Here is a 14,302-nt window from a genome sequence, read left to right as displayed (position 1 = left end):
TGGCGGCTTACGCCAGGAAGGTTGCATTGGCGAAGCTTGGCCAATGCTGGGGTCTAGGGAAGGTTAGGAGGAGGCACAAAGGAGGCGTTCCAGCGTGGGTGGGGAGTGGGAGATGGGGCTGGGACCCAACCCCGTTCCCTGAGCAGTGTGGAGCAGCTCCATTCTTCTCGGACTTGTGCCACCTACTGAGGTGGCGCAGATTCAAGGAGACCCATTGGGGCTGTGGTGGCTTACCTGGGGGTAAGGGGAAGAGTTTCCCCCTGCCTCTGGCTGAGCCAATTCTGGCCCCAATCTTGCGCCGGATATAGCGCAGGCCTCGTGGCCTGCCCGTTTCAGCGCAAGATAGGATTGCACTATAAGTATATTAAAAGTTTACAATAAACATAAGTTTAAAAGATTATTTAAAATAAAGAAGAACCCACCTAACCCTCCCAAGCTGTTGCTGATCTGTTAAAAAAAAATCCCCAAACATCCCAAAGGCTGCAATCTTATCCACACTTACCTGGGAGTAAGCCCCATTGACTATCATTGTTAAAAGTATTTACAGTCACCTGTTAAAAGTACAGATTTGTAACATTTCCCCAAATGCAGTCATATACTATTATACCATCAAATCAAATCTATTAAAATAAAATACACATTGAAATGAATGGGGACCCACCTGAAATAGGCTTGCAACACAACTAGTGGGTTCCATCCCACAGTTTGAGGAACACTGCTCTAATATACAAGGAAATTGATGGAGCTAAATTTTACGGACCGTATGCAATTCCTGCAGAACTGAATGGAGATCAAGTAGCAACAGTAGCACTTGCTGAGTTTCATCCTGTACTGTTTTGTGCAAACACAGCAGTAAGACAAAGAGCATTTTCATGTTAACATAGGTCAAGAGACACACATCATGTACAGTATTCACATGGTGATATATCATAAGCACCAGATGGACAGCCTAGGTAACAGTCATATTTTTGCATGTACAACAGACAGCTAGTAAGCAGTTTAACTTTATTTAATTGTGTGAGGTATGAAAACGAAAATGTTTACGACTGAAAGAGTTTAGAATAAAATATTTCGCTTGGAGGACACTTCATACATGGCAAATTGATGTTTACTTGAGCAAAGAAGTTGCTATTTTTATAGCCATGCCACATTAAAATGTAGAAGTGGCTTGTCTCGCAGTGTAAGACTTAACTGAACAAAGTTTTGTCACATCCTTCATGTCCCAGTCAGTCTGGAATGTTCATACCCAAGCACCTCGCATGAAAAGTATCTCCCCAGTACACAGACTCTAAAAGGCACCTGTACTAACACAGAATTTTCTTATTGTTAGATTTGTCTATTTAAAGCATATCATGAGCGCAAAAGATTCTAGAACACACAGAGAAAACAGTGCTACTATTAACAATAAAAACTGTAGTATTTTTTTTTAAAGAGAGGCATAGAACAATTCCTTTGCCACTTTTAACAAATGTACAAACATCCAATTTCCTCTCATTCTTTGTCCAGACTTGTAAAACGAAATCCACATCCTCCCTGAAGGCTATTCTTCAAGCTTCCAGCTCCAAGATACCACCCTTCAGAGACATTTTTGATATTTCTTTACAAAGAGAAGAGCCAATGTTGAGAGTTGATTCGCTAGCCAGTGGTTGCTCACAGTGTTTCCATTCTTTACAAGGGTTTATGTACAGAAGGACAAGAAAAGTATATTCTTCAGCAAGACTCATGTTATGTCTCTTTGGCAAGGAAGGTCTATTAAAGATACAAGCCTCAAATATTCATTTCTGTATTAAAAACTACCTATTTAGCAGTAATCGTTCAGTGGGTGGGTGTATGTATCTGATCCAGAATGCATACATACACATAATGTGTAAATTTTAGATCATCAACTGCATTTAACTCTTTTGTAGATAGATTCAAATCAGGATCTCAGTTCTCACTTTCCGTTCTCTCTGTATGGCTTCCATTACAAGAACACAATAATCAGTCATTGTATCCATATAATATGGAAATATCTGTATTTGTGTGGCTACAGAAATATTTCCCTCTTATTGCTTGACACAGGTTTGAACTCTGCAGGTATAAATGTATAATCCTTTTTCTGTCATTCTCAGAAAAGAAAAAAAGAATAATGGAATAAAGAATGGCAATGAAGGGTGGGTTATACCAGAATATCACTCCTCTTGCTACACCATACCACCAGCCCAATCATGGCAATTGTCAGGAGAATTGGTAAGAAAATAAGTGTGACCAGAATTCTATCTGGAGGATCTTCCCAAAGCACATTTTGTGATGTACAGTTTGAAAAGAACTGTCTATGGATTCCAGTGATGAAGCCCTCAGCAAGGGGGTTTGGCCAAAAGCACTTTGCTGTATGGGCCTCATGTTCTGTACATTGAGTAAAGTTGCTGTAATACCTGCAGAGAAAAGAAAAAACGAAATAAGCATTAGAAATACTTGGTAAAAACTCTGACAACTTTTATCCCACTTCTATCCAAAAGCCAAACTACACATTGCAACCAACATGTAATGTGGCCCTGTTTTTGTCCTAAATAGAATGCAATGGGGGGGGGGAGGCTGAAATGAGATGAAACCATGGCAGCTGGATGTGGGGATCTAGCTCCCATCCTGACCTCCTCTTGCTAATTTTATTGGGAAAAATATCCGAAGTTGACTTTCCTCGGAAGATTTTCCATTCTAATATAAGCAATGCACAGGTGGGTCACAACTGGGGTGGGAACCATGGCAATGGCAAATAAGTAAAGCCATTCTGCACTTCCCTCCAGTGCACTATTTAGGGTGGAAAAAACAGAACAAAAAAACCACATTGCAAGTTGGTCATAATGTGATCAAAATTTCAAGTTTGGTCCCAAGTGTGCCAAATTATTGTTTCAATCAAATGTACCACGAAAGTCAATAACAGAAGAATGATTTAGTGCTTTGAATGCATTGACATTGGTTTTAATCCCAGAAATTCACATGCAAGTTGGTCTCATAACAAACAGTCCAATCCTGAGCTGCCCGGGGCGCGCAGCTGCAGCGGCACAGAGAACGGCTGTCGCCGCATCTTGTGCGCCTCAGCCTGCCATGGGTGGTGCCTCAGGAGAAGGGGACTTTCATCCCCTTCTCCCAGGTAAGGGAAGCAGCCCCAGCGCTGGGCTAGCATGGGTGCTGGCCCGGCGGTAAGCCTCGCAGACGCACCTTATGGCATGTTTGCAACAGTGTGCTCCAGCAACAGTGCGCTCCAGCAAAAAGCTCAGGATTGGGCTCAAATACTACTATGTTAGAGGGACTTCTGTCTGGACTCTCCTTGAGACTGTCCCTATTATGTCAGTCCTGTTTATGTATTCTCTTATTCTGTCACCAGAACTGGACACATAAGTGCATGCTATAATTTATAAAATAGGAAGCAGGACTAAAATATATAACTCCAGAGATACAACCAAAATAAGTCAATCAAACTCTTTCAGAGCTCCACACAAACATTCAGGATGATGTTGCTTAGAAAACAAACCTTGTCCTCAGGCATACCCACTGTGCAAATAATCTTTTGTATTAATGGGTGCTTATGCACTTACATTAAAATACAATTATATCTCACATATGCACTCATCTACAGAAAAAAGAGAAGTGGGCAGAGCACAGCAGTATGTAGACATTGTAAAAAACATGCCCCATGCATTAGTGGGGAATGGTGTGTGAGCCAAAGGCTTGAGTTACAGCATTCAATTTGATATAATCAGCTTGGTTACAGTGCCTGTGTGAATATATACAATATAACCACACCAATGTAAAATATTTAAATCAGTGCCACAGAGATTATGCTAGCAAGGATGGAGAGCTAATATTTCTGCTTCACAGTTCGGTGGAATACCTTATTCCAGAATTAATAGTTCTATTCAGGTTGCAAATTGCAAAGGACAGTCTGCTGGTTGATTTGAAAGCAATCCACTCCTGCTTTTTCCTCCCCATTAACAGTGTAACACTTTCCTTACTATCTCCAACTGAGGAACTGACCAATTCTACTAAAGCATTTTATATTGTTTGCTAAGGTTGAAGAAGGGTTACGTAGAATTTCAAGAGTGAAAGTCTGGTTACAGAGCTTCAGAAAAGATATCTGGATGCACTTTTTGCCTACAGTGGAACCATGTTGCCTTTAACAGAATTGGATTGTAAGACATACTTTCACCAATTAAAGAAGAATCTGAACGGACAACTAAACATCTTGTAGGGGTGTCAGGCAGGCTGAGGGAGAAGGCAGCTTCTGCTTGGGGTTAGTCCCTGTTTGGGGCCCTTCAGGAGGCCTCAGGGGGAGGGGTCCTCTTCCCTGGCATAGCCCTTGAGACTGAGTCCAAGGCAGGAGCTGTTGGAGACACAGTCTCCTGCCTCTCCAGTCCTGACTTCCTGCCCTCATCATGGGCCTCCCATTAGTTATATAGGCTGCTTCTTCCTCCACTCCCGCCCCTTCCTTACTGGGAAGGGCATTAAAGGGACCCCACCCAGGGCCTCTCTTCCTGATGTTACCTCCCTTGTCTCTCCCTCCTCCCTGACCTCTTTCTGGGTCAGATCCTTCAGGCCTCCTACCTTCTCCCCACCAGGTACTCCAGTTGGGGAGAGGTGCCCTGTCAGCAGGTCTCTCCCCACAAGCTGGGGATGTGTGAGGCTGTCAGGCAGACTTGCCTGAGCCAGGTGGCTCTCCCTCTTGCCTGGCCAAGTTGCCTTCCCCTTGTTTCTCCTTGGCCGCCTTGCAAGGTAAGTCTGGGTCTGGTGGGGAGGAGGGCACCCTGACACAGATCTGTGAGCAGCCTAAGTATTTCCATAGGGATCTGGCTGGTAAACCCTTATGCTTTTTTTCCCCTTTTTTACAGAAGGCTTACTTACTACCAGCAACTGAGTTTGTAAAACAAAGCATCAGCTATTGGGACATGTGTGCAATCCTAACTTGCGCTGGAACAGGCAAGCTGGTGGGCCTGTAATATATCCAGCCCAAGTTTAGGCTGACTGCAAGCCAGCCCAGGGCAATGGAAAAAAATTCTCCTTACCCCAAGTAACACCACAGCAGCCCCAATGGGGCTACTCGGATCCATGTCACGTAAATCAGTGATGCAAATCCAAGCAGCCTGGGATGGCCCAAGCTCCCCTGGTACGGAGCTGGGATCTGGCATAGGTTAGGCTAGTAACTGGCCCAAGGTCAGCCAGGAGCTGGCTGAGCAGGGATTTGAATCTGGATTTTCCTGGTCTACACCAACACCACAATCACTATATACCATCATGGCTCACATATAAAATACTATTCATCCACGAGCCAGAATCAAACCAGCAGCCCAAGGATGAATTTTATACCACTCTTCTGCTCTACCAGCTGAGCTAGGGTGGCTGGTCTTATGACCGTAATAAAGATTACTACTACTGCAGCTGAGCTAGGAGATGGAGACAAAGACAGACACTCTCAGATGTGTGGGATAGTATTATAACAGAACCTGTTTTGTGAGGTTATACATCCACTACTCTTCAAATGCTAATTTTGAGCTCTCACACTAGTTGTGAAAAGCTTGAAAATGGGTAGAAAGTGTCTGATGGGTGAGAAAGCTGAAGTCTGGGCAGAGCATTCAGGAGGAGAGTGGACTTTAGCACAACCCTCAATATTCACTCCAATGGAAACTTTCTCTGTTCATCTGTATCTATTGATCATGTAACACCAATTAATTCCTCCACAGTAACATCCAATTACTCTTCCTCTGGAGCAGCAGTTCCTTTCTCTTGAGCAAACAATTCTGGGTACTTCCTGTCTATATTTCTGTTATCCAGTTTCTTATTTTTTAAGCCATGCAATGCAAAATAAGCAGTTACATACAGCCTGCAATAATTTGCACAGTTCCGTTTGCTGAACTTCTGTTGGAGTTTTTGTTTGTTTGCAAAAAACTCACACAGCCCTGAAAATAACTTCCAAAGGACAGTAAAGTCAGTGAACATCAAAGTGAAAAACAGCTGCATTAATGAAACAACCATAAAGAAGCAGTTGATTACTACAATCCAGCTAGATTATTTATCTATATGACACTTTGACAGATTTACAGACCTGGAGAGGGGGGACTAATACATTTGGTTTCTTTTGAGATATTTGCAAAAATCAGAGCTGGAATGGTGTGTGAGCAACCTTCTACTTAATTGAATAGTACTTTAGTAACCCTCAATGGAAACTGCAGTTTACAGAAGTTGCATTCGCCTCAGATGCCCAGATAAACAGCTGAAAAATGTAAACAGAACTGAAGCTGATTTATCCATCTGCCCAGTTTTTAGTGAAAAAAATAAGTCCAATAGAACTGAACATGGAACACAAATGAAAATAATCAATATGGTGTTATTTATCATCGTTGAATAAACTGACAGTGTAATCCTAAAATCATGCTGAGCCAGGATAGGCTGCCTGCGCCAACTCCTGAGTGTCACGAATGCTGGCACAAGGACAGATCCCATCCCTATGCTAGCTGAGGAAGGTAGGTTTGCACTGGGCAGTGCAGGAGGTGGGAGAGTTTGGCTGGAGGGCACTCTGGGGGTGGGGGTTGAATTGGGGGAGGATCAGAGCCAGGAAGAGGATAGGATCAGCAGTGGCAGCGCACGCCATATCCTAACCCCTGACCGGGGTAGCCCAACATGGGCTGCTCAGATTTCAGATCCAAGATAGATCCAGGTGGCCCCATAAGGTAGGCTTCAGCATTACCCAGGTTAAGGGGAAATATATCCCCTTATCCTGATGTGAACCTCCACCCTGCTCCTAACCAGCGTAAAATACAGTGCAGACCATGCGACCTGGTTGTTATGGCACAGGTTAGGATTGGGCTGTGAGGTATGTTTCATGAATCTCATCATGTCACACTGAGTCAGAAGTTAGAAATAATAAGGAAAATAGCTTCCAGGCCTCTGATTTCTCTAAAGCACCCAGTTCTGTAGTGCAATTCTTCAAAATAGTTTGCTCTTTAATGTCCAGGTCAATGTTCATTTCTTTTCACGTGTTTACTGGAACAACAATGTGAAAGTAAATATGTTAGGGAGGCATTAACAATGAAGGAAAATGATCTACAATGAATCTCAGTTGAGATGGTAAGATAAGTTGGGAGTGAGAAAGCATGAGCTTTGCCCATACTCCTTCTCCAACCAAGGCCCCTCAGGCTCTCCTTGGAAGTTGCAAATCCCAACACCCATTATCAGGCTCAAGTTAAACATTTGGGGCATGTTTGTTAAACATGAGCTTGCCCACTTACCTATAAAGCAAGATAGATTTACTTTTTGCACAAAAAGGAGCATGAAGAGTAGAAAACCCACACCACTGCCACATCTTGCTAAGCTGTGATGGGGAAAAGACAGTACAGAATGGGTGCAATTTCTAGCGATTAGTAACAGCCCTTTCTTCCTTGCTCTGCACCCTGCTCCTCTTAACTGGTCAGACTGGGATGTGCTGGGAATAATAATAGGCTTCATTGCCATCACCAATGCTAGAGAATCCAGATAGACAAAGGTTGCCTTGGGGAGCCTCCCTCCCCTCCTAGAGAACAAAAAGCTTCTAAATCCAGTGGGGTCACCTTTTTTTTGAAATTAAACATAGTGCAACTGAAGCAATCTGAGAAGCATGACAATACACTCTCTCCTAAATGAACTTGGACCAGGAAAAAACAGAAAGGAGTTCATTAAATGACTGAAGGGACAGATCAATAGAAGTGGGGGGGGGGAGTGTTGCAAATGGATCCAAGCAAGGTACATATCGAAAAAACAGTTACAACAAAAGCAGGGTTGATTGGTAAAAAGATTAAAATGCAAGCAGCAAATAACAACACCATTCATCAGTAATTTTTTAACTCTCGGAAATGTCTGACATGTCATAGAGCTAAATAGTCTATGCTGGATTTTGAAGAGATATCAAAACATCTTATTTTTTAGAGCAGTTAAATCACTGCTTTCCAAGCATGTGAATGATTTCTGAAAGAGAACAAGCCTACCATTAGCCAAGCATCATTCATCACAGTTATAGTTATAGTTATAATCATATATATATATGATTCTTGTTGGCATCCTTCAGTCTCGGAAGACTATGGTATCGCGCTCTGAATAGTGGTTCTGGAACAGAGTGTCCTCTCCAGTGTGCGAAGCCTGGGTAAAGTAGATTTTGGAGGATAGACTGTTACCCATGCAGCAAATCCCCCCTCTCCACGTCGCTGAAATGGTCCAATGGAAAGGCAGAGGCCAATACAGTTGGTTCCAGTGGTGTCGCAGGAGTTGCCAGAATGTGACTGTGTTCAGCCATGAACTGCCTCAGGGACTCCAGCTCCGGATTTTGCCTCGAGGTTGACTCCTGAAGCCTTTTCCATAACTGGATGTAGCCACAAGGCAGTGGAGGTTTGGGATCAGAGTTTTCCTTCTCTCAGATGAGTTGCCTTCCCAGCCTAATGAGTCCCATCTACCCAGTGGCTGTTTAGTCACCTCTTACGACACGTTCAGCCAAACTGAGGGCCTATTCTTATCCCCAGCCCCCAGGGGAAGGGATTCTTATGATTATGATACTTCAAACTATATGATTCATAGTTATATGAATTAACTTGGATAATTTTGTAAGATTAGTTTACATTCCTCTTTAATTGTCCCCTGGATAGCACACCTGTCCACCCTCTCTGTTTATGCTTGAAATACAATTGTCATAACCAACCATGCTATGATTTCTGTTCTCACTCCCCACCCTTTCCTTTCTCCCTCTTTTTAGTCTTCACCCCCATCTGGCTTTCTTTCCTGCTAGGGACCCTTCTCTCCAGCAAAATTAATGTTGGTCTTTCTCAATGTTCAAGTATTGGGGGGGGGGGGGAGAGAATAAAAATTGCAATAAAAATTTATATGTAAAAGCTTTGGAATATAAAAATAAAATCTACGGTGGTCAGAGTGCCAATTTCCATTTCAGATGCTTCTCCCCCTTTCTCTTCTGCATTAACCATGACCAGAGGTTCATTTAAATACCGCAAGAGTAACCCAAAGGGAAATGTAAGTCTCACGCATTAAAATGTTCTGACACTCCTAACCCAAATAGCCCCTAATGTATTTAGAATTGATTGTAAAATCTGCAAGTTACATGAAAGGGGAGGAGAGAGTGGAAAAATAATATTCTCAACTATGTTCCATGCTTGTGTGTTACAGTTCGGGACAAATAATCCTTGGATGGAAAAAACAAGATTGTTCATTGTAACTGCGCACTTACTCATTGCCTGTATTACAATGGTAAATAGAAACACAATGCATTCAGGAATGTTTATGCATTAACAAAACTATAGTCTATCTGAGGACAACATAATCAAAATGTAATGAATCACTGAAATCTCAGAAATGCTAGATTATCACAGAAGCCCTCCATATTTTGAGTCCCCATACTCATATTTCATACGATGGGGATGTCTGCATTGCAGGGGGTCATTCCATTCTCTCAGCAACAGTTCAGGCACAAGAAATGTATTTTGTTGAACAATCTGACCACCTACTATCTGAAGTGGAAGAAATGGGCAAATCCAGCATGGCTTGACTCGAGTTGATTCATGAGTCTCTGCCTCCTTTAACTTGACTAAAAACTGCGTCCTGAAAGGCAGACATTCCAAGTCGACCAGAGCCTTTGGGGGACTCTAAAAGATTCGCATCCCAAATCTTTTTCATAAAAAATTCAGCTGCTGCTCTACGGAAGAAAATGGAACTGCTGGCAGTGTGTGTTAGAGTTCTCATTTAATACTCTCCTGATGTCCCCATCCCATATGTTAATATGGCAGGAGGGGGTGGGATGGACTGTGAGAGAGTGGGGACAGAAGCGGGAAGAGGGTCATATGCAGCAGCTGGGAGGCTTACCCGTATGACCCAATTCATTGCAGTCCCATTGCTAGTCATTCAATGATGCTGTTGAAGCCATGCCATTTCTTCTGGATGGCTAGGAGCCACCTCCCTCCGCCTTAGCTTCCTTGTAATATAATTAGGGAATTGCCACCCTATTGGGAGCTTTATAAGGTTTCTCCTCACACAGAGACTATACCATCTAACTCAGTTGGTATGTCTGCACTATAGCTACTCAGCACAAAGTTTAATTTAACAATATTCAGCAATGCCTTCAGTTTCTTGAAAGAAGGCATGTGTTTTCATTCTTGAGTTAATATTGGAACTTAGTATACAAATGATCTCATATCACCTCCCAAATACATTTAGAGCAATGTCACTGAAAGTCAAAGCATGTTTTTGCAATATCAAGTATAATTATTGTTGGCCTTCATTGTCACAAACACATCTGTTCTATTCACTGCTTGTTGCCGAGAAACACAGCTGTGAGCTGAAGAAAATTTATAACTGGAGGAAGAGATGTTTGACATACTCTGTTGCTGCTGCTGTCAACAGGGCTGGGGTAAACAAAGTCTTAAGAATCCTGAACAATGTACATGAAGGAACGAGTGTATTCATGGTCCCAATACATGTGTTTTCTTTTCCTTCCTGGACCACATCTGCAAGGACTACAAATGTTCTCCCTAAACGGAAAACATTCTATGGAATTCCAACTTCATTTAGATCTTTTCCTCCACTTAAAATACAATTTATTAGTTTGTTACCATGGACTATTTTAAAAAACAGGTTTTTGCAGAACGATGGAGACTAAAGAGCCATATACATTCACAATACCCCAAAGCTGACAAGATTGCTTTGATTCACCAATCTGGGGGTTTAACCCAAACCCATGGAAATCTTTGTTTTATTTTTTTCAGAGAAACAGAACTGAACCTCAACCTAAAATCTTTTGGTTGCCTTGCATCTGAACTGAACTCCAAAACACAAAAAGTTGTGACTGGTTCAAAAGAGGATCAATAAATAAAAATATTTGGGCAAAACCTTAGATTGTTTTTGAGTGGTGATGTGGGTTCCAGGTGTACTTTGGGAAACTACAGTAGTGGACCTCCCACAGGAAGGAAGAATGGGGCAAAAGCCCTGGGCACGGAGCTTGTTTGCCTCCAAGACTGCGCAGGAAGCCCTAATGAGGCTCCCGATGCAGTCGGAAACTGTGCTTCTGGATTTCTGGAAGTACAGTTTAAGACCACAGGGAAGCCTCAGATGGCTTCTCCCATCGGCCCGGGAGTGGCATGAGGTGAGTGGGGGGGGTGGCTTCACGTGGGGGGCTTCAAGGCGCTTCGCTCCAGGGTGCCTTGAGGGGAGGTCCGCCATTGAGAAACTATACTCCTGAATGAACTGTCCAAAAAAAGAGGAGGAATAATAAGGGAAATTAGAAGGCAAGACCTAGGATAGATATTCCTTCTGGGACTCAGGCAGAAGCTTGCTCACCCACAGGCTGTTGCCCAGTACCACGGTCTCAGTAAAGAGGATTCTTAAGCTGAGGTTGGAAGCTTCTTGTATTTCCTTGAAATGCCTGTTCCTCCTTGCTACCATTCCATCCATCCAAAACAGGGTAAGTTATTTTCTTTTTTACTAAATTAACAAAGTATTTTGAAATCAAAGAGAGCCTGAAGAGTTGGAGGTAGGGAAGACAATATTAAAAAGGAACACTGGAAGTGCCTGAACCAGTTTTTTAATGGTTTGATTCCCTACACAATGCTCTGGACCCAAGGATAAGAAGTCAAGGGAAATTCTATTATAGACAGACTAGCTAAATGAGACAGGAAAACATCATGGTCTGAGGTCTACAACACAACAAAATGAAAGTTTAAGCTTCTAGACTACTGGTAGTTGAGAGGTGAAATACCTTCTGGTGAGCCAACTCCAGGAAAGCTGAAGTTTCTCAATCAGATAAGCTTGTGCTTACACAACATGCCATCAAATGTTGAAAAAAAGCCCAAACATGCTAGCCACAATCACATGCTTAAAAGCTTCATCAAGTTGTGTACTTCGACCCATCCTGCTTTATCATTCCTGTATGCACTTTATGCATATGTATGTTGTATATTGCAATACACTTTAAAAAAAACACATTATAAAAATTAAACTACAAAAACAGGAAGTGTAACTACTGATGAGGTATGGATTGGGAGTTTATAATAAACTAGGCGCAGTGAATGCTTTTGTAAGTCTCTTGAAGTTGCAGGTGCCCTTGGGAAAAATAATAAGAAATATAGCAGGAAGATTGGAACAAAAGACTCAGTGAAGTAATCTTCCTTATTTGTTCCTTGATCCAAGGTAGCTCGACATTTCAAACTACTAGAAAAGGAAGTATAATACTGGGATGGCAGTACTGGCACAAACTGTTCAGAGATGTCAAATTGTTTCTTAGTCCTCCTGGCCCCAGTGGCGTAGCTAAGCAAGTTGCTGCCCAGTGCAAAGAAGATTCCATAGCCTCCCTCTGCTGCAATGACATCAAATTTAATTAATTTAATTAATTAAATTGGGTCTTTTTATTTGTTAAAGTGAGTGAGAAATGTTAGCTAATATTTTGAAATATCAAGCACTTGTTAAAAGTACTTGTTGCACTTTTATAGCGCAATCTATTCATGTCTACTAAAAGTAAATTCAATTGTGTTCAATGGGGCTTACTCTCTGGTAAGTGAGATAAGGTAGGATTTGCAGCCTTATACAGTTTGAGAGGTACAGGAGAGGGCTGGAGACAATCATATGAGCCAGCGGCTAACCTTTAGGAAGTGGAATTGAGGAACTGCATGAATAAATGATGAGGCCGAGCCACGTGCTGCTCAGTGCTCCTGCTGCAACTTTTCTCCCAGGTTGCTTTGCCTTGCGTGCTACCTCTTCAGGGTCCTGCATGTGCACGGGTAACCCATCATGGTCAGCCAGCTCAGAACCCAATCCTCTGCATGTCTACTTGGAAGCAAGCCCAGTCTAGTCAATGGGTCTTACTCCCAGGAAAGTGGTGATAGGATTGCAGCCTCGGAGGGGAGCTCAATCCTCTCCCTGTCTACTTAGAAGCAAGCCCATTTTAGTCAATGGATCTTACTCCCAGAAAAGTGTGGATAGGGTTGCAGCCTCAGAGCCCAATCTCCTGCATGTCTACTCAGGAGTAAGCCCTACTAGCTTAGATTGCAGAGACAATCGGGCTGCTGCCGCCTTGCCAGGAGGAGGCTAAAGGGGCAGGCAAATGGAGAGAGGGCGTGTGGGGAGTAGAGGAGAGTAGGAGGCACGGGGAGGGGGCAAGAGTGATGAGCAGGCAGTCCGCTGCACAAGGAGAACCCCCTCCTCAGTCCAGGCTGGGTTCCACAAGGGTCTCTGGGGGCTCTGCCTAGCAGGGGCTCCATCACACACACACCCTGTCCTGACCAGCATCAGACAGCCCCCGCTCTCCTCACAAACACACTTCTTCCTCCCTCTCCAAACACAGGCAGGCACCCTTTCTCCTCTGCCCCCTCACCATTTAAGCCAAAGGGGGCTTCAGGGGGCAGCATGTCAAGCAGGGCAGGTGGGGGAAATGATGGAGGGAGTCAGGGCTGGCAGGGTAGGTGAAGGAAAGAAAGAGGATGCATGTGTGTACCTGAACGAACAGGCGGAGGAGAAGGTATGTGCACACTGCCACCAGCTCCTCCACGGTGCCTGCTGCAACCCTGCAACCACTGCAAGGGCTAGACTGCCCCTCCCTCCCACAAACAAGCGATTCCTTCCATCTTGGCTGTGGGGAGGGGAAACTATGTTGCTGTGACTGTTGCCTTCCCTTAGCCTCCTGCCCTCCTCCCTCCAAGTGCCTGGCAGGGCTTTCTGCAGCAGCTCAATCGTCGTGCACGGGCATTGTTGCCCACACATTGTTGCCCCCAGCCACCTTGTTGCCTGCTGCAATTACTACCCCCTGCATCCCCCCTAGCTACGCTACTGCCTGGCCCCCTTAGAGTTGTCAGGAAGCAATGCTGCAGTAACAGTACAAGTGATTCTTGACCTAAGCATTCTCTGCTCCTAGGCTGTCCACTAGGCTGTCCATTCCCACCAATAGTGCACAGTCCCTCCTCAGTCTTTTCTTCTTAGCTCCTCTTTTGTTCAACATTGTCCCCACTGTCTATTGGTTCCTGCTTTCAGGCCAGTGCCCAAAATGAGCCACTTCTTTCAGTCACTCTGTCTCTTGACCAGCCTCTCTAGTACTCTTCTCTCCTACTTACATGGCATACAGATGCCTTTTCATCTTAAGAGCCATAGAGCAGGCAGAGCCGGCCTTAGGAGATGCTGGGCTCAATGGAAACATTGTTCGTGGGAGCCAAGATTAGAGGAAGGACAAAGTATCAAACTGTGTTTAGAAAACCCATCACCCAGCAGAGACTCTCCAAATGACCTTTCCTCCTCAGAACTGCATTGAAGGAACAGC

General features: G+C 43.7%; 1 protein-coding gene across 1 annotated transcript in view; it reads right to left on the bottom strand.

Annotated features, from left to right (window-relative positions):
- Positions 1–914: 914 nt before the first annotated feature.
- RAMP3 (receptor activity modifying protein 3) overlaps positions 915–14,302 on the bottom strand; it is a 91,277-nt gene continuing 77,889 nt past the window's right edge. The window contains exon 4 of the mRNA XM_066629076.1: positions 915–2,414. Coding sequence (XP_066485173.1) covers positions 2,159–2,414 — 256 coding nt within the window. The 3' untranslated portion in view covers positions 915–2,158. The remainder of the gene's footprint in view (positions 2,415–14,302) is intronic.

The sequence above is a fragment of the Tiliqua scincoides genome, chromosome 5, assembly GCF_035046505.1.
Source record: "Tiliqua scincoides isolate rTilSci1 chromosome 5, rTilSci1.hap2, whole genome shotgun sequence".
Taxonomy (NCBI): domain Eukaryota; kingdom Metazoa; phylum Chordata; class Lepidosauria; order Squamata; family Scincidae; genus Tiliqua; species Tiliqua scincoides.
The sequence above is the reverse complement of the archived record's forward strand: the minus strand, read 5'-3'. Positions and strand labels throughout refer to the sequence as shown.